Raw genomic sequence first — 27,349 nt, forward strand, 5'->3', positions numbered from 1 at the left:
TCACTTCCTTATCTTCTCTCTAGAATATTTTTGGGCATTTGCTCCCTACATCACAGGACTGTGTTAGCAAAACTGTGAATGTGCTAGCTCTTTTAAAAGATGTAAATTCATTCAGAAAAGTGAAACTCTATCCTTGGTTTCTAGATGATTAAATTCGTAGTTGTATTCTATTGATCCACCAGGATGGTTCTGACAATTGAAATTCTGTTTCCTGTGGGGACCAGTGATGGTAGTTACTGATCAGGGAGGTACCTTTCTTGCCCAGTCTGGTCTTCTTTGTAACAGCCAGCAAAGAGCTGTGTCCTTAAGATCATGACCACTCATAATCCATCTCTGCTGCAGATAACAGCTAATGGAGTCAGGCTGCTCATATGGATATGCTCCTAGATAATGTAAAGGTTTTTTTCCCCCCATCATTTATATTTTAACAAAACTAGCAGATAGGACTTCAAGCTGTAACATTCAGCAAAAGAATTAATATACTGAAACGTGGCCCTTTGACAGATGCTCAAATGAGTATAAGGCTATCAGGGAGAAAAAATAATTAGAGAGGGGAGGAAACTGGAAAAGAACTCAGATGATTACATAAGTCCTTTGAGAAATGAATAAAAGACCCAATCAGAAGTAACTAATTCTCCTTCTTATATCCATATGCTGTCTTCTGGCTTATACACTTAAAAATATCTCTGGTTCAGTTGTACCTCTGCTCAAAGACTTCAGTGATGACCCAGTGCCTTAATTTATTTCACTGCAACTTCTAGAGCCTGTCTTGGGTCTCAGATGCTTCTGTAGTCTGGTCTCAATCTACTCTTAGAACAGTGATTCTTAACCTTGGGTGCATTTTTGAATCACTGGAGAGATTTATAAACTGTAGGTGCCTTCTCACATACACAACATTATACTGAACGTGCATGTTAATTATATCATTATCTATATACTAGCATACCCACCAACCAACTTCACTGATGGAGTTGAATTTTGAAGAGATCATTTTAGCTACAGGGTCAAACAAGACATTACAAGACAACAGAATAAAATATGGCAAGGAATGTAAGTGAAAAAGTAGATTGGAGAAGTTGGAGGGTTTCAGATGGGTATTCTTGGCCTCAGACAATTAATTAAATTAGTGTTACTTAAATATATACAATATGTTAGAACTCTGGTGGGTCTGAAAGGAGAAAGAGAATGTATAAAAACTATGAAACAAAACATCCACCTTGACCTTGGGTACACAGTACAGTGGGTTAGATAATATAAACAAGCAGTTGAAACTGAAGTGGCATAAAGAACTACACAAAAATTCTAATGGGGAAATAGAGATCAGATCATGTGGCAAATGTTTGTAGAAAAATTAATAATAATGCTGAGGTGTGGGTCCCACCCCAGAGGTGCTGATTTAACTGGTCAGGATAGAACCAGGCATCAATGCTTTTGCAAAGTCCTCATTAACTGGAATGTTCAGCCAGTGACAAAGAGTATGCTGTATAGTCATATCCACACTTCTGGGCTGCCGTGGGGCAATGGAAGGGACACTGCCAAGAAGCCTGGGCTCAAGTCTCAGATTTCCTGATGATGACAGCAGAGGAAAAAAGCTAACATTTCTTGAGCAGGATCTGTGTTGGGCATTTCATGGATATCTCAGTGTTTCTCAACCCTGACTGCATATTAAAATCATCTGAGAACTTTGAAAAACTACTAATTCCTTGGTTTGAAGCCAGATCTATTAAATCAAAACTTTGGTATGAGTCAGGACATGATTTTTTTTTTTTTTTTTTTTTTTTGGTAAATGCTCTTGCAGTTGATTATCTGCAGGATGTTGAGAACCACTAGTTTTGGAGTCCATGAGGTGATTCTACTGCATATAATTTTAAACCTACTCACTCTTCTATGGCGTTCTTATTCCTTAGCCAAGCAAGCCTGTTTGCCATACCCTGAAAACACAACTAAGAAGACCCACAGGCCAAGGAGAGCTTCTCAATTATCCAGCATCAGGCCAGATACAAAGATTTTTCTCTTATTGGCCAGAGGACTCCTTTTTAAGCTTCTGATTAGTCTTTGAGGCTCCAATCTAGGAAGTACAAAGGGCATGGTAGTCACTAATAGTGGAATCGAGAAATAGGTAATTCACGGTGGTTTTCTTTCCTCTCTCTAAAGGCAGGCCATTGTATGTTTTATTTAAGGATCTTGAGGAGAGGGCCAAAATAACTAGGAATAGTTCTTTCCACACAAACTTACTAAAATTTTCAGGTTTGGTCAGAAAATAGCCTTTCTAGGTATTCCAAGTAGGAAAGGTTTTAGATACAGGGAATGAGACTTAAGAGGGCTCAGGGAAGCTTTGGCTTGAGTTCATTAAGCCAAAAAGCACCTGAGTAGCTACAAAGCTAGTACAGATGATCTTAGTTTTCCTTGGCACCAAAGCAGGCAGTTTGCAGGAGCTCACCAGGACTCGGCAAACTTCAAGAATCTTTGGAAACACCAGGAAATCAGGTACTTTCTAAGAACTCACTTAGAAGCTACTGCTGATAATCTCCTGTTTGACTTCTTGTGTTTTTGCTGAACTGCCACTGGAGAAAGTGGTTTCTCCTTCTCAATTCTCTTTCAGATCTCATATCTGTACCCCTCAGTGGCAGAATGTGACCTGGAAGCAATTGGGAGAAACAGTTCTGGGAAATGCAGACTTCTCCCCTGTGATGCAAAGCAAAATCTGGAGAGAGCGAGAGATGACATGGAATTAAAACAGACAATCTGGCAAAATGAAGTCAAGGTAAGTCAAGACAAGCTTATTTGGGGGAATACTTAGAGGAGAAAAAAATGCAAATGTATAAAAAAAGAAAGATCAAGAAAACATTTCTCTTGAAAGCAGAGGTATGTAGCTAGCAGGAAAGTGCCTCTGTGTGCTTGCCCCCACAAAGCTCACAGGATGACTTTGTTGTGGTGAATTTGCCAGGGTCTATGGTTTAGTCCTCAGCATAGCAGGTCCACAAATTAGGCTTCCAATATGCAGCCATCTCCCCCAAACCTCACAGTTCTCTGATAACAGTCTCTCTGAGAGACTTAAGTAGTCATTAGAAGGTAGTTTCATGATCATATAATCAGAACAAGAATTAGTGGCTGGTCTTGGAGACCCCTTCAAACCCTGCTAGACAAGTGTGTATTTAATATCTGCACCCACACTAGACTTCTGTTCCACAGAGCCTGGAGCACTCTTTTGCTCACCACTCAATCCCTGGCACTTAACATAAGCCTGCTGCATGGTAGCTGTTCCATGAACTTTATTGATTGAATGGATATATAGTCATGGTGACACCTGAGGACATATCCTTGATTCAAAGGACAGAACACCATGCTCGTGACCTGATCTAGCACGTCTCTCTTTTGACCAGTAGTACATTCCTAGTTCCATAGTTTCTCTTTTTATTAAAATATTTCAGATTGTCAGTCTCTTTAAATCTATATATCTATATGAATATAGGTAATATGATATGTGATATATAGAAAAATAGGTATAATATATATGTATATATAACATATAGTATAATATATTTTCATGTATTATAAACTATATTTCTGTGTATAGTAGAATATAACAATTGCTATGCAAAATTATATAATTTCTGTATATATTATATATATAGTTACATAAATTTATATATATATAATATAATGTATATATCTAATATATAAGCATGTATATCATATTATCATATTATATATTTAGGGGATTGCATACCACTGAATAAACTATAGCAAAGTAACTATTTCAGTGGGTCTAGAAGACTCTGCCTTTTCCCATTGTGGACTGGTTACATAAATTTAACTGTTAAAAGGAAACCTTCTCTCCCTCTCTTTCATGTCTGGGGCTTGGGGCTTTGTGAATGCCCATCAGAATTTCCTACATGCATATGCCGAGATGCTCTAGTAAAGGCATGCTCCTCACCTGCACTCTTCCAGCAAAACCTGGGCAGGTGTCTTCCAGAAGGTTCCACGTTCCCTTCTGTAGTTTGCCTTCCCTGCACTGACCTGCAGGCAGATGAGACCAAGCTCCTCAGTGTCCCATTGACTAATTCATGGATTGATGATTGATGGAGGAAGATAAAAACTTCAACTCTAGATTGTTAAGCTGGGCTGACTAATAATTTTCTGAGGAGCAGGTATGGTGAAGAGTATTCTTTCCCACTTCCCTGGCTTTGCTTATGCCATGCTCTTTGTGTGGAATTCTGTGAGTTCCTCCTGCTACCACTGCTTAATTCAGTTTAATTCTCTCTACTTTTCTGGAAGAGGTTCATGATGTTCCTAGAAGCCTTCCTAAACAACTCTGTCCTACTTTGTTCTCTTATTCTAATATATTATGTACATTTGGCTATACTACTCAGTCATTTTAGTGCTAATAATTGATGTATTCCATTATACTTTTCCTGAATTCCTTCAACTTTGTATGTGATAATAAATTCTTGAGATAAAGGAATATGTCATATGTTGGGGAGTGTGAGTATACATTTCTCCATAGTGCTTAGCAGAGTGTTAGGACCTATAAATATTTTATATTCAGTTTTTATTTATTCATTTGTTCATCCTTTAACAAATATGTATCAGGCATATTGATGTTGAAGCTGAAGCTCCAATACTTTGGCCACCTGATAGGAAGAAGTGACTCATTAGAAAAGACCCTGATGTGGGGAAAGATTGAAGGCAGGAGGAGAAGGGGATAACAGAGGATGAGATGATTGGATGGCATCACTGACTTGATGGACATGAGTTTGAGCAAACTCTGGGAGTTGGTGATGAACAGGGAAGCCTGGCGTGCTGCAGTCCATGGGGTCACAAAGAATCGTACATGACTGAGTGACTGAACCGAATTGAAACTGATCAGCTGACTACTCTGTGTCCAGTTCCTTTTCTGAGTTCTTATAGAATATAAATCTTTGCCCTATATTTCAGGGAGTATAAAACAAACAATAAATAATAAACTCAATACATAAGTAAATTATAGTATAGTAGGATATAACAATTGCTGTGCAAAAGAAGGAAAACTAGAACAGCGGAGAGGAAGTCTCAGTAATTCTGGTATTTAGGGCTGATTTGTTGTTGTTGTTCAGTTGCCAAGTCATGTCTGACTCTCTGCGACCCTATGGACTGCAGCATACCAGGCTTCCCTCACCATCTCCCAGAGCTTGCCCAAGTTCATGTCCATTGAATTCGTGATGCCATCCAACCATCATGTTCTGTTTCTCTCGTCTTCTGCCTTCAACATAGGGCTGATGGGTTGTATTAATTAGAAGCCCACAAGAAACTGGTATTTGAGGAACGATTTGAAGAACATGAGAGAGTGAGCCATGCAGACGTCTGGGGAAAGAGCTCTGTAATCTGAAGGTATAGCATATGCAAGGGCCCTGAGGTAGGATTGTGTGGGGCATTTTTCAAGAATAGCAAGGGGTGATTCATGCTGGAGCAGAGTGAATGAGGGAGATACCAGTAGACGAAGCCAGGGAGGGTAATGTTACCTTAAAGGCCTTTGTAAAGCTTTTTGGATTTTACTCCTGGTAAAAATGGGAGCTGTAGGAGGGATGTGAACAAAAGCATTGCCTGACCTGATTTTTCTTTCAAAATGACCTTTCAAGATTGCAGAGTCAAGGGTACTCCAGAGACCAGAAAACTTTCTCTTTAAAGGGTCAGATAGTAAATACTTCAGGCTTTCTGGGCCATACAATCTGTCAAATGTGTTCATTTCTGTACTATTTTAGCACATAAGTAGCCATAGACAATATATAGACAAATGGACTGTGTTGCAATAAAACTTTGTTTACAAAAACAAGTGGTTGACAGAGTTTGACCTATCAACTGTAGTTTGCCAGCCTTGGTGTGGACTAAAAGGAAGCAGCTATATAAACAGGAAGACCTATCAGGAGGCTATTGAAGTAATCTCTTTAGGAGATGGTGAAAGCTCAGAATAGAGTAGAAGCAATAGAGATGGCAAGAAGAGGTTGAATTATAAGGGCTTCCCAGGTGGCTCAGTGGTAAAGAATATGCCAATGTAGGAGACAAAGGAGACACTGCTTTGATCCCTGGGTCGGGAATATCCCCTGGAGGAGGAAATGGCACCCCATTCCAGTATTCTTGCCTGCAAAATCCCATGGACAGAGGAGTCTGGAGGGTTATAGTCCATGTGGTTGCAAAGAGTCGGATACAGCTGAGTACATACACACAGACTCACACACACACATACATATTTATATATTACAGCAGATAATTTTCTGATGAATTGGATGTGTGGTGTAAGAAAAAGAGAGACGTCTAGGATGACTTCTTATTTGTTCTAAGCGACTGCAAAGATGTGCTGGCATCAACTGAGGCGTGGAAAGCAGTGCATGGAGAAGGGCATTTTTCGACATGTCAGGTAAGTGGTTGGCAATACAAGTCAGAGCACTGGGAACTGGATTGGCCCAAAAAGTATGCTACAAGGACACATTTTAAATCCAAGTATTGATTCCTTGAATTTTGAGACAATGACCCAATTGTATGTAAAGCTAGGGAATTCAGAAATATGCAATGATATTATTATGAAGGAAAAAGTTGATTGTAGATCATGTCCAGCCTTTGTCTGTGTAACAATGATCACATTGTTACTACTCAAGAAGCAATAAGCCAAAGAAAGTTGAGTTAAAAGTCACTGAAAGTTGTAAAACTTCCATTAATTATTAAACTTAGAGACAGGCAACAATTCTTAATGTTAAAATCTTTGGCTGAGTTCATGTAGAGTGGAGCCAATAGTATCTGAGCCAAAGAGAGGGTTGCAAGGCGCAGAGTTGCAGTGCCTGTCTGTGTACTAAGTCACTCTGCTCTGGGGATCCTCAATGCATGGCCCCTTGAACAGATGCTTGGTGACTTTCAAACCCCTTTAGGAGAAAATAGCTACCTGCAACTCTACGTTCCTCTTTCTTGAGTCCTTACACTGTGGAGTTACTATGGGGGAGGGAATTCAAAGACTTTCCCAGGACACTTACCCTCTCTGAGCCTTGTTATCCTCATCCGGAAAATGGAAATATTTATCTCACAAGGCTGGTATAAGGTTGAAAGAAATATTTTTAAACATCCTGAAGGTTTATGCTCACACTCACCCTTCTATTTGAATATCAGGGAAACATACAGTGGCACTTCATTTGACCTAAGTTCCCCTAAGTTGAATGGAATAGGCTAACTTATGACTTCATAAATTTTACTTTTGCCAGGCAGTGTTTTAATGTTTTTAATCTTCAAAGATATTCAGAAGGCTCACAACTCTCAGACAGAGATAAATTCTGCCTACTGTGATTCCAGGCATTAACCACCCAGCGTCCCAGTCCTGAGAAAAAAATCTCCCGCTCCAAATAGAAGTTCCTGAGGATTAGAAACTCTGTATTTCCACGTTACCATTTGTTCTGAGGTTTCTCTCCAACATCTGCTTCTTTTAGTAAGAACTCAGCTTTTGGTTCCAATATCACATCCCAGCCAGTGTGCTTTGGGGAAAGCTGAATCCCTAGGAGTGGGGCGTTTGACTTCAGTCTGAGCTCATCACTAATTGCGTATCTTGTTCACACTGATTAGTTCGTGTGTGAGCATATAGATTGTCAGGTTGGTGAGGGGCATGTAGGGGTTTCCTAAGCACTGCTGGGAAGGGTGCCTTCCTACATTTCTTAGCTCCCCGACCAGGAATTGAACCCACACTCCCTGCATTGGAAAGCAAAGTGTTAACCACTGGACCTTCAGGGAAGTCCCTCTTTCCCCTCTTTAAAAGAGTTTTCCTCTCCTTCCTGTGAGAGGACTTGCACATGGCTTGCCATACTTGCACATCTTGAATGGCAGTTATTTGCTGATTCTGAATAAATCCATTTTTTTCCCTGGAGAAATAACTAGCAGTCTATTTGTTTTTAGGTCAACAAAAGGCAAAAGAAGAAGATGGACACAAATTCAAGGAGAGAGCCCTCAGAAGAATCTAAACTTGCCAATATTTTCATCCATGACCTGTAGCATTCAGAACTGTGAGAAAAAAATTTCTGTTAAGCCACCCAGTCTGTGGTGATTGTTATGGCAGCCCCAGCAAATGAATACAGCATCCTATAACTAAGATGAAGAACAAGGCTGAAGGAAATGACTTCTATAATGTCAGAGACAGCATCCTTAGTGGCATTCCTGAGTTGCTAAAGCAAAATCAAGCCCAAGACTTATTCTGCTACTGAAATTTACATGATGAAAGTAAAATTGTCCCCTTTTTTGCTTTATTGTTTCAAATGTAACTTAAACAGTTGAACCAAATACATCACTGTGTCCTTGGTATCTGCAACTAACTATGATGACATCAGTTCAGTTCAGTTCAGTTGCTCAGTCGTGTCTGACTCTTTGCGACCCCATGAATCGCAGCACGCCAGGCCTCCCTGTCCACCACAAACTCCCGGAGTTTACTCAAACCCATGTCCATCGAGTCGGTGATGCCATCCAACCATCTCATCCTCTGTCATCCCATTCTCCTCCTGCCCTCAATCTGTCCCAGCATCAGGGTCTTTTCCAATGAGTCAACTCTTTGCGTGAGGTGGCCAAAGTACTGGAGTTTCAGCTTCAGCGTCAGTCCTTCCAATGAATATTCAGGACTGATCTCCTTTAGGATGAACTGGTTGGATCTCCTTGCAGTCCAAGGGACTCTCAAGAGTCTTCTCCAACAACACAGTTCAAAAGCATCAGTTTTTTGGCGCTCAGCTTTCCTCACAGTCCAACTCTCACATCCATACATGACCACTGGAAAAACCATAGCCTTGACCAGATGGACCTTTGTTGACAAAGTAATGTCTCTGCTTTTTAATATGCTGTCCAGGTTGGTCATAACTTTCCTTCCAAGGAGTAAGCGTCTTTTAATTTCATGGCAGCAATCACCATCTGCAATCATTTTGGAGCCCCCAAAAATAAAGTCTGACACTGTTTCCACTGTCTCCCCTTCTATTTCCCATGAAGTGATGGGATCAGATGCCATGATCTCAGTTTTATGAATGTTAAGCTTTAAGCCAACTTTTTCACTCTCCTCTTTCACTTTCATCAAGAGGCTTTTTAGTTCCTCTTCACTTTCTGCCATAAGGGTGGTGTCATCTGCATATCTGAGATTATTGATATTTCTCCCGGCAATCTTGATTCCAGCTTGTGCTTCTTCCAGCTCAGTGTTTCTCATGATGACATAATTAGTGTTTAATAATAGTTGTTTAAAGACTAAAGGAAGGAATGAAAGAATAAGCCACAAAGGGACTGTAGTGTGTTGATCAGGGAAGCCCAGTGAGGCAGCAAGCAACAGAAGAATGAATCATTCTTATTATCACTATTATTACTACATTCCATTGGCCATTTTCCTTCCATATGGATGAGGAGCCAGATAGTACCATTATTAAGCAACAGAGCTAATTGAAAAAGGTGACCTGTACTTATTATGACAAAAGTTGTTTAATCAGCAGACATCTGAAGGTGTAAAAAAAAAATCCCCTCAATTTCTACAACTGCAAATTTCTAATTAGAAGCACAAGACTGCTAGAACCAGATCACTTCTGATCTCTTAAGCCCATGCAGATAGCTTCTTCATTTTAGAGTTGAGAAAACAGAAGGCTTAGTGAGGTGAAGTGCCTTTTCCAGGTTACATAGTGTGATGACTGAGGAGCAAAGGGAGAGAACAAAAAGAAACCGAATTTTTCTGAAGAAGAAAAAGATTTTCTGGGATAAGTGTTCATTCCTTTTAGTTATATTATTCCCAAGGTGATAAGGCAATACCTTCTTTTCCTGCTCAAGAGAAACTGGTTTTCTTTACAAACATAGACCACCTCTTCTCAGAATAGGGAACAATGATGGCATTGTGTAGCCACTGTAGGAATAATCTAAATGAAAGACATGCACTTATTCAGATGTTAGCCAATCAAACAACTTTTAGTGGAATGAGTGAGTCATAAAGTAGTGAAATTTTATAACATTAAATAGAAAAGAACACACAAATGTCAGAAAAAAATCCTTAAACAAAACCCTTTAGTTCAGGAAACATACTTAAATCTTAAGCAGTGTTTTGTGTTCTTATTACATTTTAGAAAAACTTTGACATTGTGGCAAGATGAAAGATGAGGTAATAAGATGTGCTCTGATGCTCAGTTGTGTCCAACTCTTTCGACCCCATAGACTGTACCCCACCAGGCTCCTCTGTCCATGGATTCTCCAGGCAAAAATGCTGGAGTGGGATGCCATTTCCCCCTCCAGAGGATCTTCCCAACCCAGGGATTGAACCCACGTCTTTTCCGACCTGTGTCTTTTACATCTCCTGCATTGGCAGGCAGCTTCTTTACCACTAGCACCACCTAAGAAGACATTGCGTGCCAAGTAGCTGCAGTCATGTCCAACTCTTTGCCATCCCATGGACTGTAGCCTGTCAGGCTCCTCTGTCCATGGGATTCACTAGGCAAGAATACTGGAGTGGGTTGCCATGCCCTCCTCCAGGGAATCTTCTTACCCCAGAGATCAAAGCCATGTCTCATATTTCCTGCATTGGGAGGCGGGTTCTTTACCACTAGCACCAGCCACCTGGGAAGTAGAAGTCATTAAGTAAGTTGTAAAAAGAAGTTGAGAAGTTGACAGCAATAAAAAGGCACTAGATAATATAAAGAAGGAATGTTTTGAAACTGCTCAAAGGAAAAGCAACTTTTAAAAGACTTTAGAAACATTAAAAAGTAGAGTTTTATACTGCTAATCAAAATCAAATCAATCATTAGAAAACGTTTTCATAGTTCTTCCAGATATGGAAGAATAGGACCAAGATATATAATTGGTGAGAGAAAAGGACCATAGTTCCTAACATATGGATAGTGTTCCTGAACATAAGATCAGAACGAATGGAAGGTAATCAATATTCAGACACAAATAAAATGAACTTAGAAATCACTTTAATCTGCAGATCAAAAGAGCTTACTTGGCAAAAAGCAGAACTGATAGAACAGATCAATAAATAGATACAACAGGTAAAAGTATGAATACTCAAAAGAAAAAAAATCTGATAAGCTATAAGGGAAGAAATTCCAGACTGACTTTATACTTCTCTGTAACATGAAATGCCAGGAGTCAATAGAGCAACATCTTTGGTGATTTGAGTTGTGAATTCAACATTTCCTCACCTATATTTTTATTTTTGGGAGGCAAGAGAAAGTCTTTTTCATTAATGCCAGGTTCTTGAGAATCCTATCCTGAAGTGGGAAAAAAATAAGCACTCAAAGTACTCCAGAAAATTGGAAGCTCTATCAAAATAAAGGAACCAAGAATGGGGATGCCAACTATTGATAATCTTTGAATATTCAAATATAGAAATACTTGTTGATAATTGTTGCAAGTGTAGTCACAAAGCAGAGGCATTTATAATAAATATATTTTTTAAATGAGCTTTTATTAAAATGCTTAGCCAGTGTGTGAAAAATGAATGCAATAAAAATTAAATAGATGCATTTAATATTAGTATCACATAAATAAAATTTAAGCAAGTTAATAAATGAAAGTAGAAGGATTGTGTTTGTGCATGTAACATTAAGCACTCAAACCTGTTTTAAAGATATATTAAGAGACTTTAAGAACCAAGTAACAGAATGCTAAAATTTATAAAGTAAATATTGATTAAAAGATACTGGGAGAAAATGAGAGAAAGTATGAACATTTTTAACAGCGCTTTTAGTCACTCATGACATAGTGAATAGGCAAGAAGTACATATATGGAGATAGAGAAAATTTGAAGATGATAACCAGAGAAAATTCAGAAAGATAAGTACAAAGAATATATTGAAAAACTAAATATACATATGGACAATGACCAGACTATATAAAAATGGAACTTTGGTTCACAACTTGCAGTGATCAACTCAGAAAGCCAATCTACTATCGATAGCAGCCTGTTTGGAAAACCAAATAATAACTGCTGTAGTGATCTGCCCCAAACAGCCAGCTCGTGATTAAAAACTGACAGCTTCCCTAATTAATAACCACCTCTGCTTCCAACTTAGAACCAACTGAACAAAGCCAAATATACAATGTTAACCAATCACATTGATGCCATGCTTCTAGCTAGCCTGCCTACCACTTCCTGTGCCAACAGCCTCCAATCAAGGCATACCTGAAGTTTTTTTCCATTACAAAGCATTCCACTCTTTTGCTTATCTTTGAGTGTCTTCCAACACAAATGACGATTATTGACTCCCTTGCTATTTAAGCTCTCCATAAACAATCATTGCTTTTTCTCATTTAGGTGGTTTTTTTTTAAATTTCCACAACTTTAATTATTATTAAATGAAATGAAATGAAAAATTTAAGTCTGAGAAATGAAATATTTCCTGCCATATCAATAAACAAGGATGTCACAATCATCAGCAATTCCAGCCCTTCAGTGTGAACTGTTGAGTCCTAAGGGCATTCAGGAAGGAGAAGAATACCTGCTATCTGTGTGCATCTCAGTTGCTAAGTCGTGTCCAACTCTTTGTGAACCCATGGACTGTAGCCTGTCAGGCTCCTCTGTCCATGGGATTTTCCAGGCAAGAATACTGGAATGGGTTGCCATTTCCTTCTCCAACCTGCTATCTAATAGCCAGCAGATTGCAGCCAATCCCTATGGTGAGCCCCAAGGGAGCTCAGAATGTGAAAAACACAGGATACTGGCTCCAGGATAACTGAGATGCATATGAAAGGAATGATTTCAGCAAGCTCAGACTCTGGCATCTTCCCCTACATAGAAAAGTGCTAAATTCCTTAACCTGGGATATCTGATTTTCTTTAATTAACAATAATCTTTTGATGTTAAGACTACCTGCTCTTTGTTGTAAAACTTCTAAATAACCTGGCTCTCCCCTTCGCCTCCTCAGAGCAGTTCTCTCAGGATTACTTGAGATGCTGTCTCTGGGCTTGAAGTCCTAAAAACTCCCACCAAATCAAACATGACTCTAACTTTTAGGTTGTGACTACTTTTTTTAAGTTGACATGTCCTAATTTTTAGTATGTATTAAATATTTTTCAAAAGAGCAAGAATTCTTCTAAAAATACTCTCTGACTGCAAGGCAATACAAAATGTTATAGAAAAATAGTCATCTGAAAATTAAAGATAAAAATAATCGAAACCTATGAAATGGTTATTTCATAATGAAAGAGGAAATAAAAAAGCACTAAATATTTGGAAAATAAAACAGTAAGAATTAATTCATGAAATGTATGAATTTAAGGAAAAATTATCCATAGTCTTAAGCATTTCCACTACAGAAGGGAAGGATTACAAATAATGTCATCAAAATGGCAACACAGATCATTCCTGACTACAGTCCCCCTCACAAGAAGACCAACTAGCCACTGTCCATAGACAGGACATGATTATGAAAATGTCTGAACACAGAGGTGAGGTGAAATAGCCCCTTGAATCACAGAGATCAAGAAGGACCCTGTTATAAGGGTAATGGGAAGAACTACACTCTGACTGCATTGCCCCACCCCCAGGCAAGCACATCTGAGAGGGCCCTACTGGGCCTACAGTTTCTCCAGTGGGGAAGAAATATACCAAAGTGAGCGTCCACTTCCCCCAATGTCAGGATGCTTCCCAGGCTGCCCACTATGATCTCACTCCTCACAAGGCTCACTGGGGAACTCCGTAGGGTTTGACTCCTGTGGATCAGAAACAAACAGAGGAGGAGGGTGGGGCCACAGCAACCAGTGCTCAGGTCTTGGCAGACCGCATTTCTCTTCACACATGCATGAGAGCAAAGATCACAGATGGTGACCCCATTTGGCTAGGGAGCTTAGTCATTATTTTTGCCTGATTTGGTTTGCAGGATATAAAATCAACATACAGAAGCCAACTCCTTTTCTATGCACTAACAATTATCTGAAAAAGACATAAAGGAAACAATCCCATTTCAATAGCATTCAAAACAATAAAATGGTTATGAGTAAATTTAATGAAGGAGGTGAAAGATCTGCACACAGAAAGCTGTAAGATATTGATTAAAGAAGTTCAATAAGACACAAAGAAATGGAAAGATAACCTCTTTCATGGATTGGAAGATTTAATATTATTAAAATGTCCATACTACCCCAAACAATCAATAGGTTTAATGGAATCTATATCAATATTTCAAGGGTATTTTTTCATAGAAATAGAAAAAATTCCTAAAATTCACATCAAACCACAAAAGACCTCAGCCAAAAATAAATAAATATTATAAAGAAGAGTACATGGTATATATACACAATGAAATATTATTCAACCATGAAGAGGAGATCCTCCCATTTATGACAATGTATAGACGAATCTTGAAGGCATTATGCTAAGTGAAAGGGCAGAGAAAGACAAACGCTGTATGTGGAAACTAAGAGAAAAAAACACATGAACTCATAGAAACAGAGGACAGATAGGTGGTTGTCAGAGGTGAGGACTGGGGGAAACGGGTGAAGATGGTCAAAGAGAACCAACTTCTACTTGTAAGAAGAAGTAGTTCTGGGGATGTAATGTACAACATGGTGACTGTCGTTAACAATACTGCATTGTATATTTGAAAGTTGCTTAGAGAGTAGATTTTAAAATTTCTTGACTTTCCTCCCCCCAAAATTGTAACTATGTGAGGTGATGGTTGTTAGCTGAACTTATTGTTATATATACATATCATATATCATTACTTTGAATGTGTTAAGCTTATACATAGTCTATGCCAGTTTTATCTCAGTAAAATTGAAAACAATATCAAAAGTAAATGAATGAGCAGAATTCAAATAATGAACTGAGTATGCAACTCAGTGAGTGAAATCAGCTTTGTAAGTGGTAGTGAACTCTATGTATGACCTTGAACATCTCACTCTTCCTGGTCTCACCCACCTTGCTAAACCTCTCAGTTTTCTCTGCTGTCAGATAATTAATAGGGAGCCTTTGAGGGTGGTACATTCCTTAGTTTATTGGTAAGCTGCTCTCAAGAAAGTGCTTTGAAGCAAAGCTAATTTCCACCAATGTGAGAAGATTTGGTCTTATCAGAAGAAAGTTATTTGAATACATGCCAAAAAACATGTTTTCTATCTTTCCTTGGTTGAACACTCAATGGGAGTTACTCTCATTAGCTCCCGTTCTTTATGGCATTTGAATAAAACAGACGTCAGTCCTGAAGATGATAAATGAATAATAAATTTTAATTGGCACTTTAGCTCATAAAATATAAACAGTCATTAAATTCATCCAGAAAATTGTTAAAATGGATGTGCTAAAAATTGCAGAATATGCCAAAATAGCAGCTTTAAGATCTTCTGATTTTCTTACATTCTCAAGGCTAAATCCTACAGTCAAAATTTCTAATGGAAGATATAGAGAATTTGTTTTTTTTTTTTTTTGGAAGGGATCAGAAATGTGGAGAAGAAGGAAGTGAATCGAAATATATGGGTGTAAAACTAAAACAATTCTTCCATTGAAATGTAAATGATGTGTTCTTTGTTTTCACAAATACATGAGTGCTGCTATAGGGACTGTGGGGGAAAAGAAAGACAAGTAGATGTGGCTCCTTCTCTGATACACTAGATAGGAGGGAAGAAAATGTTCCTTTTTATTTTTGAAATGATTTTTTAAAATGTATTTATTTTTGGCTGTGCTGGGTCTTCACTGCTGCTTGGGCTTTTCTTTAGTTGTGGAGAGTTGTGGCTACTTCTCTAGTTGCGGTGGGCTTGTCATTGCTGTGGCTTCTCTTGCTTCAGAGCACGGGCTCTGTCTAGGTCATGTGGACTTCAGTAGTAGCGGAGGCCAATGGGCTCAGTAGTTGTGGCTCCTGGCCTTAGAGCACAGGCTCAATAGCTGTGAACTTAGTTGCTCCACAGCATGTGGGATCTTCCTGGACCAGGGATCAAACCTGTATCTTCTGCATTGGCAGGCAGATTCTTTAGTACTGAACCACCAGGGAAGCCCTGCTCCTTTTTACAATAAGCAAATTAGATTTGAGTAGGTGTGGACTGAATGTTAACAGATGAACAGAGAGAATTCATGCCCTCAAGGAACTAATCATGTCCTAATGTTATTGCAAATAAATAAGGCTTCCGTTTGCAGGATCTTTGAAAAATAAGACTCTGTGTGGATCTGTGCTGGTGGCTTCTAGAATGTTTGTCACATGACATTTTCCCTCATCTTTTAGCCTGAGTGACCTAAAATTGCCAGGGATCAAATTGCCAATAGCCGTTGGATCATAGAAAAAGCAAGAGAGTTCCAGAAAAACATCTACTTCTGCCTTATTGACTACGCCAAAGCTTTTGACTGTGTGGACCACAACAAACTGTGGAAAATTCTTAAAGATATGGGAATACCAGACCACCTGACCTGTCTCCTGAGAAATCTGTATGCAAGTCAAGAAGCAACAGTTAGAACCAGATGTGGAACAATGGATTGGTTCCAAATTGGGAAAGGAGTACGTCAAGGCTGCATATTGTCACCCTGCTTATTTAGCTTATATGCAGAGTACATCATGGGAATGCCAGGCTGGATGAAGCACAAGCTGGAATCAAGATTGCCAGGAGAAATATCAATAACCTCAGATATGCAGATGACACCACCCTTATGGAAGAAAGCGAAGAACTAAAGAGCCTCTTAATGAAAGTGAAAGAGGAGAGTAGAAAAGTCGGCTTAAAACTCATCATTCAGAAAACTAAGATCATGGCATCCGGTCCCATCATTTCAAGGCAAATAGATGGGGAAACAATGGAAACAGTGACAGACTTTAATTTAGGGGGCTCCAAAATCACTGCAGATGATGACTGCAGCCATAAAATTAAAAGACACTTGCTCCTTGGAAGAAAAGTTATGACCAACCTAGACAGGATACTAAAAAGCAGAGACATTACTTTGCCAACAAAGGTCTGTCTAGTCAAAGCTATGTTTTTTTCTGTAGTCATGTATGGATGTGAGAGTTGGAGTACCGAAGAATTGATTCTTTTGAACTGTGGTGTTGGAGAAGACTCTTGAGAGTCTTTGTCGCATGACATCTCCTTGGACAGCAAGGAGATCCAACCAGTCCATCCTAAAGAAAATCAGTCCTGAATATTCATTGGAAGGACTGATGTTGAAGCTGAAACTCCAATACTTTGGCCACCTGATGTGAAGAACTGACTCATTAGAAAAGACCCTCATGCTGGGAGAGATTTTAAGCAGAGGAGAAGCGGATGACAGAGGATGAGATGGTTGCATGGCATCACTGATGCAATAGACATGAGTTTGAGCAAGTTCTGGGAGTTGGTAATGGACAGGGAAGCTGGGCATGTACATGGGGTCACAAAGAGTCAGACACGACTGATCAACTGAACTGAACTGAACTGAAGACCTCTGTTTTCAGGATCTTTGAAAAATAAGACTCAGTGTGGATCTGTGTTGGTGGCTTCTGGAAGGTTTGTCACATGCCATTTTTTGTCACCTTTTAGCCTGGGTGACCTAAAAAGACATTGGCCAATTTGAAAGTCACAAAAGTGTCTTCCTTTGATGCACTAAGTTCATGTCTATAAATTTGCTTAAGCGAATAATAAAGAATGCGTGTCAGATTTAATTGTGAGAATATTCATTGCAGAATTGATGATAGTAGCTATAAATGGAGGGCAGGCTTCTCTTATAACTCCACTGGTAAAGAATCTGCCTACAAGATTCTTTACAGAGACTGGGGTTCGATTCCTGGATCAGGAAGATACCTTGGAGAAAGAAATGGCAACCCACTCCAGTATTCTTGCCTGGAGAATTTCAGGAGGAATTGAATTCCAGTATTCTTGCCTGGAGGAACCTGGTGGGTTATACAGTCCATGGTTCTCAAAGTGTCAGACATGACTGAGTGTCTAACACTTTCACTTCTTTCATGTAAATAGTCAACAATAGGAATTTATCTACTTAATGTACAGTCATTCAATGGATCACTGCAGTGTTTGGACAACATGAAAAGTACTACTTGCCAAGATATGGGGTCTGAAGAAGAAAGCACAGCATCTGGTAGAAGTATCTTCAAAGCAGGGAAATGGGTGGTCAAACAGGATTCACTGTCTAAACTTCTCTTTCTTGAAGGAAACTAAAGTACAGAAGACAAGCTATGCCTGAGACTGCTACTTATTTCTGTTCTCTCTTAGGAAGAGAAATGATTTTATTCTGGCCAATGGGTTAAAAACAAATGAACAAAAAACCAAAAACATTTACCAGCTTCTCTTTAGTTAGAGATGGCAAATAAAATGAAAGCAAAAAGTAATGAGTGGGAATCCTAGGAATGCCAGCTAAGAGGACAGGTGGTGGGGCATGAGCCCCTCTTGTCCTTTCCCCTCTCTGCCTTTCTGTTGACTGGAATCTGGGAATGATGGCAGGAGTTCAAGCAGCCATCTTGAACCAACAACTGACCATGAGCCATATACCATGAGCTGACCTTGAGGTTGAACTCAAGGTTCTTTAATAGAGTAGAAATATGGAGAAGCCTGAGTTTCCAGTGATAAGGAAATACAAATATGAGCCCAGGACTGCCTACCTCCAGAATTCTTTACATAAGATGAAAATAAATCCTTGTAGACTTAAGCCACCTTTATCTGGATTTTATATTCAGCTGAATCTAATTCCAACTGATTCACCAACTAAGTAAATCAGAGACCAAGTGGAAATCAAAAGGTTCCTCAAAGAATCACTGTAAGTAGGAGGCTTTTGTCAGGAGAGTCATAACGGACAATATTATTTAATGAAGAGTATTAATATTGCTTTCAGTTCAGTCACTTAGTCATGTCCAATTCTTTGTGACCCCATGGACTGCAGCATGATAGGCTTCCCTGACCATCACCAACTCCCAGAGCCTATTCAAACTCACATCCATTGAGTTGGTGATGCCATCCAACCTTCTCATCCTCTGTCATCCCCTTCTCCTGTCTTCAGTCTTTCCCAGCATCAGGGGCTTTTCTAATGAGTCAGTTCTTTGCATCAGGTGGCCAAAGTATCGGAGCTTCAGCTTCAGCATCAATACTCCGAGTGAATATTCAGGATTGATTTCCTTTAGAATGGACTGGTTGGATCTCCTTGCTGTCCAAGGGACCTTCAAGAGTCTTCTCCAACACCACAGTTCAAAAGAATCAATTCTTCGGTATTCAGCTTTCTTTAAAATCCATCTCTCACATCCATACATGACTACGGGAAAAGTCATAGCTTTGACTAGACAGACCTTTGTTGGCAAAGTAATGTCTCTGCTTTATAATATGCTGTCTAGGTTGGCCATAACTTTTCTTCCAAGGAACAAGTGTCTTTTAATTTCATCGCGGCAGTCACAATCTGCAGTGATTTTGGAGCCCCTGAAATAAAGTCTGTCACTGTTTCCATTGTTTCCCCATCTATTTGCCATGAAGTGATGGGACTGGATGCCATGATCTTAGTTTTCTGAATGTTGAGTTTTAAGCCGACTTTTCTACTCTCCTCTTTCACTTTCATCAAGAGGTTCTTTAGTTCTTTGCTTTCTTCCATAAGGGTGGTGTCATCTGCATATCTGAGGTTATTGATATTTCTCCTGGCAATCTTGATTCCAGCTTGTGCTTCATCCAGCCCAGCATTTTGCATGATGTACTCTGCATGTAAGTTAAATGAGCAGGGTGACAAAATACAGCCTTGATGTACTCCTTTCCTGATTTGGAACCAGTCTATTGCTCCATGTTCAGTTCTAACTGTTGCTTCTTGACCTGCAAACAGACTTCTTAGGAGGCAGTTCAGGTGGTCTGGTATTCCCATCTCTTTAAGAATTTTGAATATTTAAGAATATTGCCTTACCAAATAATAATTGTTAGCATTTACTTTTCTCAATTAGAAGAGCCAGGTATAAAAATGTCTCTGAATTTTGTTTTCCAAATATGTCTGTCACTGATGATGTTGGTTGAATCTGATGATTTAAGAATATGTTCATGTGAAAAATTTAGTCATCCTATAAACAACACTGGAGAGTCTAAGACAGCTGGTGGTATCTGAAAATTTTAAAAATATATTCAACTTTAATATATTTTCTTTGTTATAATGCAGTCTCTCTCTGTTGCCAGAAACATTTGGCAAAGTCTTTTAAACCTAGAAAGTTAATTTTCTGTGTATAATTTTTAAAGAAAATAAAGGAAAAGAGAGCTGAGTGCCTTGTTAGGGTCAGTCTGGCTTTAAAAAAGAAAGACTAATTAGGGAAAGTGAGATGCTTGTAAAAGAGAACAAGAGTTCTGCAGAGATAGCAAGTGAGAACCAGAAGTGACAAGTGAAAATATAAAGTCTAGGAAATTTGAAGAAATCTTGGGGAAGCCATTAACATAAAATAGGAGACTCAAGTCAAATTTATATGAATCTCAAAGTGTAAGATCCTGCAGCTGATATTGAAGCAACCTTTTCATATGTGCTACTGAATACTCTGATATGTATTCTCAAATCCCTTACTACAGGATCTGAGATTAAGGTGAAACGTGAGTGAAGAAAATTTAACATCTTACATAAGAAGTTAGCCCATTCTCAGACACTAGGCAAAGTTGCTCTCTCCAAGAATTCTTCACTTGAAATGCTCCTGATCTGACTCCTTGAGTTTTTCCATAGGGAATTAACAAATAAAAAACAGACTATCTAGAACACTCATGAGAAATTAAGCCCAGGTTAACATGGCAGACTATGGATTTCAGTAAAACACACAACTCTTCTTTTTGAAAATAGATGGTGAGATTGTAGTTGTTCATTTATTATTATTCTTGACAACGCTTTAAATTCTAAGCTGATATCCTTACCGCCTCTAAATTCTTACACTCTAAAAGAATATATGGTTTCATAGAATGTTATAGCACTGAAACTGAAAAAAATATGGTGAAAGTAAGTTATTATAACCTCATCTAAGAATTTTACATTTACTATCAACAGATGATTCTAATTACCCTTTACTCCTACCATTTGCATGCATGCTAAGTCACTCCAGTCACATCTGACTTTTTGCAACCCTATGGACTATAGCCTGCCTGGCTCCTCTGTCCTTGGGATCCTCCAGGCAAGAAAAATGGAGTGGGTTGCCATGCCCTTCTCCAGGGGATCTTCCTGACCCAGGGATTGAAAGTGCATCTCTTATGTCTCCTGTATCAGCAAGCAGGTTCTTTGCCACTAGGGCTACCTGGGAAGCTCCCTCCTACACTCTACTCCTAGTGAAAAATGGGGCTTCTCTTTATAGGAAAGATTGAAGGAATTTCTTTCATCACAAGTCCCACTTTTGTTACTCGGTGGGTTCCTCTTCCATCTCCATGTTTCTCAATAGCGCCCTTGTTCTTCACCCTGGACACCGTAGCCCAACCCAAGCAGAAGAGCCTCCTACACTTTGTTAAAGAGGAAGAGGGGAATTTCAGGATATCAACAAGGTATAGCCAAGGTTTTTTGTAAGATACAGCATCATATGTTTCACATATTGGAATTTAAGACCAAATTCCCAGGAACTCTCACGGCCGTTACTGCAACTAAAAGCACAGAAGAGGTTGAATGTACCTAACAGCCCTTCCTAGCAGTCATTTACCCTTGCTCCTTGTTAGCACTTAACACTTATGAAACTTTTTTTTTTTTGCATTTGCCCTCACTAAGATTCAAATTAAAAGCATATGACAGCTATCTGGTTCCCATAGCTCAGGACTCCACAGCTGTCTTAGGCTGGACCATCCAGGAATCCCATCTGCCCACTCTCTTCTCTGGCCTGTGGAATAAAACTCTCTCAGTTATGTTTTCCTTTTGAACATGAGCCCTACCAATTTGGACTCTAGTCATCTATGTGGGGGCCTTTCTTTCATAGATCATTTTTAAACTTGAGAATATTTCATCATTCTCCTTCTAGGTGTGATGCATTCACTTTTCAACAGTACTGCTGCTGCTGCTGCTAAGTCGCTTCAGTTGTGTCTGACTCTGTGTGACCCCATAGACGGCAGCCCACCAGGCTTCCCCGTCCCTGGGATTCTCCAGGCAAGAACACTGGAGTGGGTTGCCATTACCTTCTCCGTCAACAGTACTAGCCAGTCCCTAAATCCACCCTTAAGCATCGAAATCTAGGATATGATCCTTGTACTATGCCCAGCAATGGTGTTGCATGTCACTTACATTTCAAAAGCAATGCCCACAGACTTAAATCTGCAAAGTCTTTAAGACTTAACATTTATTACTGAGTAAAGATAATTCTGGTCCATTTTCTGGGGTATATTCTTTAAGTTCATCATATGGCATGACATGATAATATTACCTTAGTGAACCATAGAGGCAGCTGTGTATAAGGAAAGTAGAACCCTTTGGTAGCACTGACAATGGTATGCTCAACTTTGTTGTTTAGAGAGTTATTTTTATAATGGAATCTTATAAATATTTAAATATGTTAAACTTGTTGAAAGAAAAATTCAAATTTGAGTTTTATATCCCTACAGAAATTATTCCCAAATCTGCAGCTGCGTTTTGGACTGGTAATACACCAATTCTGTTGGTAAGATACTTGATAGTGAGGAGCCATTGGAATTCTCTACTCAGCTTATTCTTCTCCTGCAGTTGCTTACCTGTGATGGCCAGCTGAGTCACAAAAAAGGTCATCCTTGACTTCCTCTTCCTCCTCCAGGTAGAGAACAGCACAATGGCATTTCCAACAATGGTGAAAACAAAGAGGACCCACAGAGTTATCAACTGCTCAGTCTGTGAAAAACAAAGCAACAAAAAACCAGTGTAAGTGAGAACCCTAGTACTTTACAGAAAGCAAGGCTCAGGCTTTGTTGTTGAAATGTCTTCCTCCTGGTCTCCTGTCCCCCACCTGTCAAAGCTCTGCTCTCAAGAGAACAAAAACACAATGGTCCTTATTTACAGTGGCAGCAGTGTAAATTGATGCAACCATTAAAAAGATCTATTTGGAAATATATGTCAGCAGACAAAAATATAGGCACAGTATTCTTTGGCTAAGCAATTTTAAGCCTATGTGAAAGAATTCTAGGTGTTAAAAAGAGCACTACAATCACAAAGATGTGTCTATTTATTGTAAGAAGAAATTTGAAATTGTTTAAAGATAACAGGATAGTTAAGTAAATAAAGCACTTCAATTCAGTGAACTATTATGTAGCTATTAACAATGACAGACCTGAAGATTATGTGGCAACATTAAAAATGCTTATAATATAATGGTAAATGAAAAACATAATAAAATTATATATTGGGTATGATTACAACTCTGCAAAATTATACATGTAGGAAAAGAACTGAAGTGTACTAGAATGTTAAGAGTGGTTATTTTAGGGTAGTGTGATTATGGGTTTTCTTACTCTTTTTCCTTTGACCGAATTGTATAATACAGGAATATTAAAATTCCACTGAGAAAATGTATAATTAGTAAAAGTGAAAAAAAAGTAGGAATGCTACTCATTCAAAATGTCAAGTTCTTTATAAAAAGTTTCCCACTCTCCCTTTAATGGAATTTTTCAGCTATCTTAAGTCCAAAGCCCAGAAAAACAGAGGCAACAGGATGGGCTGGACACAGGGACTGGGGAGGGCCGCGCTGTAGGTGAGAACAGGGCCCTAGGGGACCCAGAGGCAAATCGGAGATCAGAAGCTGAGAGACTTCAGCCCAAAATGTCTGGGCGGAATCCTGATAAGAATGTGCACGTCTAAGACCAGGATGCAAAGTGTTTTTCCTATTTGGAGAAGACAGTAAGAAGAGCCTGAAGAAGGGACTTCCCTGGCAGTAGAGTTGTTGAGACATTGCCTTCCTGTGTGTGGGGTGCAAGTTTGATCCCTGGTTAGTGGGGCTAAGATCCTATATGCCTCGAAGCCAAAAAACCAAAACATGAAACAGAAGTGAAATTGTAATAAATTCCATAAAGATTTTTAAAATAATCTACACTAAAAAAAATCTTATAAAAAAAAGAAGAGCCTGAAGAAATCCCTTATAATGATAAAATTGTATGTGATAAAATTGTATCCTGGCCAGGCGAGAGGACCCAGCTATTTGGTCAAACTCTAGTGTAGGGTGGTTGTGAAGGTTAACATCTATAATCACTTGGCTTTAAATAAAGCAGATTACCCTACCTAATATGGGTGGACGTGGACTTCATCCAATAAGTTGAAAGCTGTAAGAGAAAAAGCTGAGGTTTCCCCCAGAAGAAGGAAGATTCCCTGAAGAGTTCATTATAGAACATAGACATCAAGCCTGAGTTTCCAGCCTGTCACCTCCTTTAAGAATTTCAGACTTGGAGTCCCCACAGTCATGTGAGCAAATTTCTTAAAGTACGTCTCCTCCTTTCTCTTTCTCTCAATATAATATATTAAATATTTATCTGGGCTTTCCTGGTGGTTCAGTGGTAAAGAATCTGCCTGTTAGTGCAGGAGATATTGGTGCGTTCCCTGAGTCAGAAAGATCCCCTGGAGGAGGAAATGGCAATCCACTCCAGTATTCTTGCCTGGGAAATCCCACGGACAGAGGAGCCTGGCATGCTACTGTCCATGGGGTTGCAAAAGAATCGGACATGACTTAGCAACTAAACAACATATCTATCTATCTATCTATCTTCTATCTAATCCATCTATCTTTCTATTGGTTCTGTTTTCTGTGGAGAACTCTGACTGAAACACTCCCTGAAAATGTGAGGCATCACAGCAGCATTTTCTCTTATACTATATTAATTTTAAATTACACAGTAACAGACAAATCAATTCTTTAAAAACTATAATGAACCAGATAAAGCTCAGATCCCATTTGTCCACCACTTTTAATCTTGATCAAGTGCCCTCTCTCAGAAAGTAAATATCCTTTCAATTCCATTGTATATCCTTCTTATCCTTTGAAAAACATGTCATAAGCATGCACACACACATCCATGGTAATTAAATATCAAGCTGATATTAAAGCTCTCCATCTCTCATGTACAGATGAATTCTGAGGCCCTGGTAGAGGTCTGGGCCACAGAATGGTAGAAGTTAGGGAATGTTCCTTGTGGTGGTGGTGTTGGGGGCAGGGTGGGTGCACAAGTGGAGTGAGAGGACCAGAGGGTGGACAGTCTCTGCTGCTTTGAAGGGCACCAGTGACAGTACCTCACCTCCAGCATGCTTACATCATCTCTCATTTGGAAGACAGTGTCTTTGCTCAGTGCCAGGCTTCCTGATTTTCTCTGGTCCTTTTCTGACCAGAAGGGATACCTTTTTCTGGATGACTCATTTCACTAGCAGCCTAAAAATGGGTGGCACTGAGAAAGCATTAGGAATGGAAACTAATTGTTATGAAAAGGGTTGTTCTGAGACTTTGTAAGAGAATTCTCTCCTTTGAGATCCACGGACAACTGTGCTGTCAGGAGCAGATACAGCAGGGGAGGCCTTGATGGGCCAGTCTGACCTTCCCTATTCGCAGCTCATGTGTAGGTAGTGAACATAAATAAGTGGTTTGAACTTGGAGGATCTGCTTTTTCTAAAACTGTAGAACAACCTGGGGACCAATGCTAGAAAATAGGTGGCTTGGAAGAATGAGCAGATCTTTTGTGGACATTATGATGATGGCAGATGACACAGGAGATGCATCAAGCATATATGTCCCCAGTATGGTCCTAATGTCATTTGCTCTCTTGCTCTCTGGGAAGATGATGGCATCCTGGTAGTGTACATGATTCAGGAAAGATCAAGGAGCCCTTAGAGCAGGTGGTGTGGCAGGTGGGGCCTGCAAAGTCCTTTCCGGGCCTGCTGAGAACACAAATGAGAGCTTTTCTAAGAATTTCTCCTATTTCTCTTAGGAGATCTTTTTCACCTGGAGAAGTGTTTTGATGCCTTAAAAAATTCCTTGCTTTGAATTGTAAAACACTATACCATATCCAGAAAATTTTCTCCATTTGGGTGGAGGTGGAGGGTAGTTTATTTCCATACTTGTCCAGTACTAGTCAATCTCTGTTGAACTCTTTCAGCCTCAGATGAAGAAGAAAAGGAATGTTAGAATGCTTCTGATTTTTTTTGTTTTCATCAGATCAGAAATCCAGGTCTCCACAGTGAATGGGGAGAAAGTAGCATCTGGAAGCAGACAAAGAAGGAGGCCTGGAACTCTGAGGGGACAAGCGAGTGCAGTGAATACAGGCTGTTTCCCTCACCGAGTCCGCTGTCTTCCCCAGCACCACTCCTGGCCCTGCCCAGCTCCAGCCTCCCTTTAACTAGGAGAAGGCAGTTGGCCGTCATTCTCCTCCCTGGAGTCTGAGGCCATCAGTGAACTCCCCACAGAAATCCAGCCCAGCCTCAGCCTCTGGACTGCGCCTTCCTGGGTAGGATTCCCTGGGGGCCTGGCCTCCCTCCCTGATTCAACAGGATGATTCTTACATCACGGGAGAGAGAGTGAACAGCCTTCTGCCTGTGCTCCGGTGTCTCCACACCTTACAGAGACAACCTCCAACTTTACAGCAAGTCGGCATCAACTTTCCCCATTTTCTACTTCTGACACAGGTTTTTTTCCAACGAAAATTACACTCTGAAGGACTTTGGGATGAGAATTAGGAAGAGAATTAAGTGAACCCAGGGTAATTTTGAACTAGAAGTCAAGGTTTTTTTCCCCCAGAATCCCTCTTTCTTCACAGTCCCTTTTCCTGACATAACTAAGTGCCTATGGGAAGTACAGTTAGGCCACATCTCCAGAAAAGTAATACTGAAGTGGGCAAATGATTTGCTTTTCACCAAGCATACTGGGGATTATGCTGCTGACACCAAGATTCAGATTTCCAGAAACCACATTTCTCTAGTAGAGGAGCCACCGGACTCCCAGTGGACATGGGAGGGATGCTTTTTCCGTTTTTGTACTTCAGGATCCTGACCCAGGCAGCCAATCTCTTCAAAGTAGGCTTGGGGCTCAGAACTGCCCTGCTGGGAGCAGAGAGTGACAAATACTGCAAATCAAATTATCCCATTTTGACGTATCAGTGAATCGGAGGTCCGGTCTCAGGAGGGCTTGGAGCAGTGACTGCTGGCTCTGCAGCTGAGCCTCTTCTGAAGAACCTGCAGTAACCATGCTTTGGGCTGGCTGGCCCAGGGTGCTCTGTGAACAGGCCCAGGTCTATAATGTTCTCCTTGGGGTTAGATAACATCTGTGGGGTGGGTTGAGCAAATTCTGTGAAATCAAGTCTATGCCTTCTGCTTTGCAGTTTTCTATTGAAAGACAGTCTCACCTTAATTCATTGGCTTCAGGAGATTTCTAGATGAAAGAAGCTCCCTACTGTAACTTTCTGAGAGCCGTGTGTATTTATTTATTCATTCATTCAATATCAATGAATTGTGTATAGTACAAAGTGTTGACACTACAAAGTAGACTAAAACACGTAGACTGTATAAATTATACTGTTAAAATTAAAT

General features: G+C 39.7%; 1 protein-coding gene and 1 long non-coding RNA gene across 4 annotated transcripts in view; one reads left to right on the forward strand and one right to left on the reverse strand.

Annotated features, from left to right (window-relative positions):
• The window catches only part of NPSR1 (neuropeptide S receptor 1), a 147,261-nt gene that overhangs the window by 94,659 nt on the left and 25,253 nt on the right, over positions 1 to 27,349 (reverse strand). For all 3 annotated transcript variants that reach the window (XM_061165382.1, XM_061165385.1, XM_061165383.1), the window contains exon 2: positions 22,552 to 22,684. In XM_061165382.1, coding sequence (XP_061021365.1) covers positions 22,552 to 22,684 — 133 coding nt within the window. The remainder of the gene's footprint in view (positions 1 to 22,551; positions 22,685 to 27,349) is intronic.
• LOC133072291 (uncharacterized) lies at positions 1,833 to 8,201 on the forward strand. The gene is made up of 5 exons (XR_009696683.1): positions 1,833 to 2,487; positions 2,603 to 2,764; positions 5,254 to 5,370; positions 6,241 to 6,394; positions 7,909 to 8,201. It is a non-coding gene; the product is annotated as an uncharacterized LOC133072291 (long non-coding RNA).

This window comes from Dama dama, chromosome 18 (genome assembly GCF_033118175.1).
Source record: "Dama dama isolate Ldn47 chromosome 18, ASM3311817v1, whole genome shotgun sequence".
NCBI classification, from domain to species: Eukaryota; Metazoa; Chordata; class Mammalia; order Artiodactyla; family Cervidae; genus Dama; species Dama dama.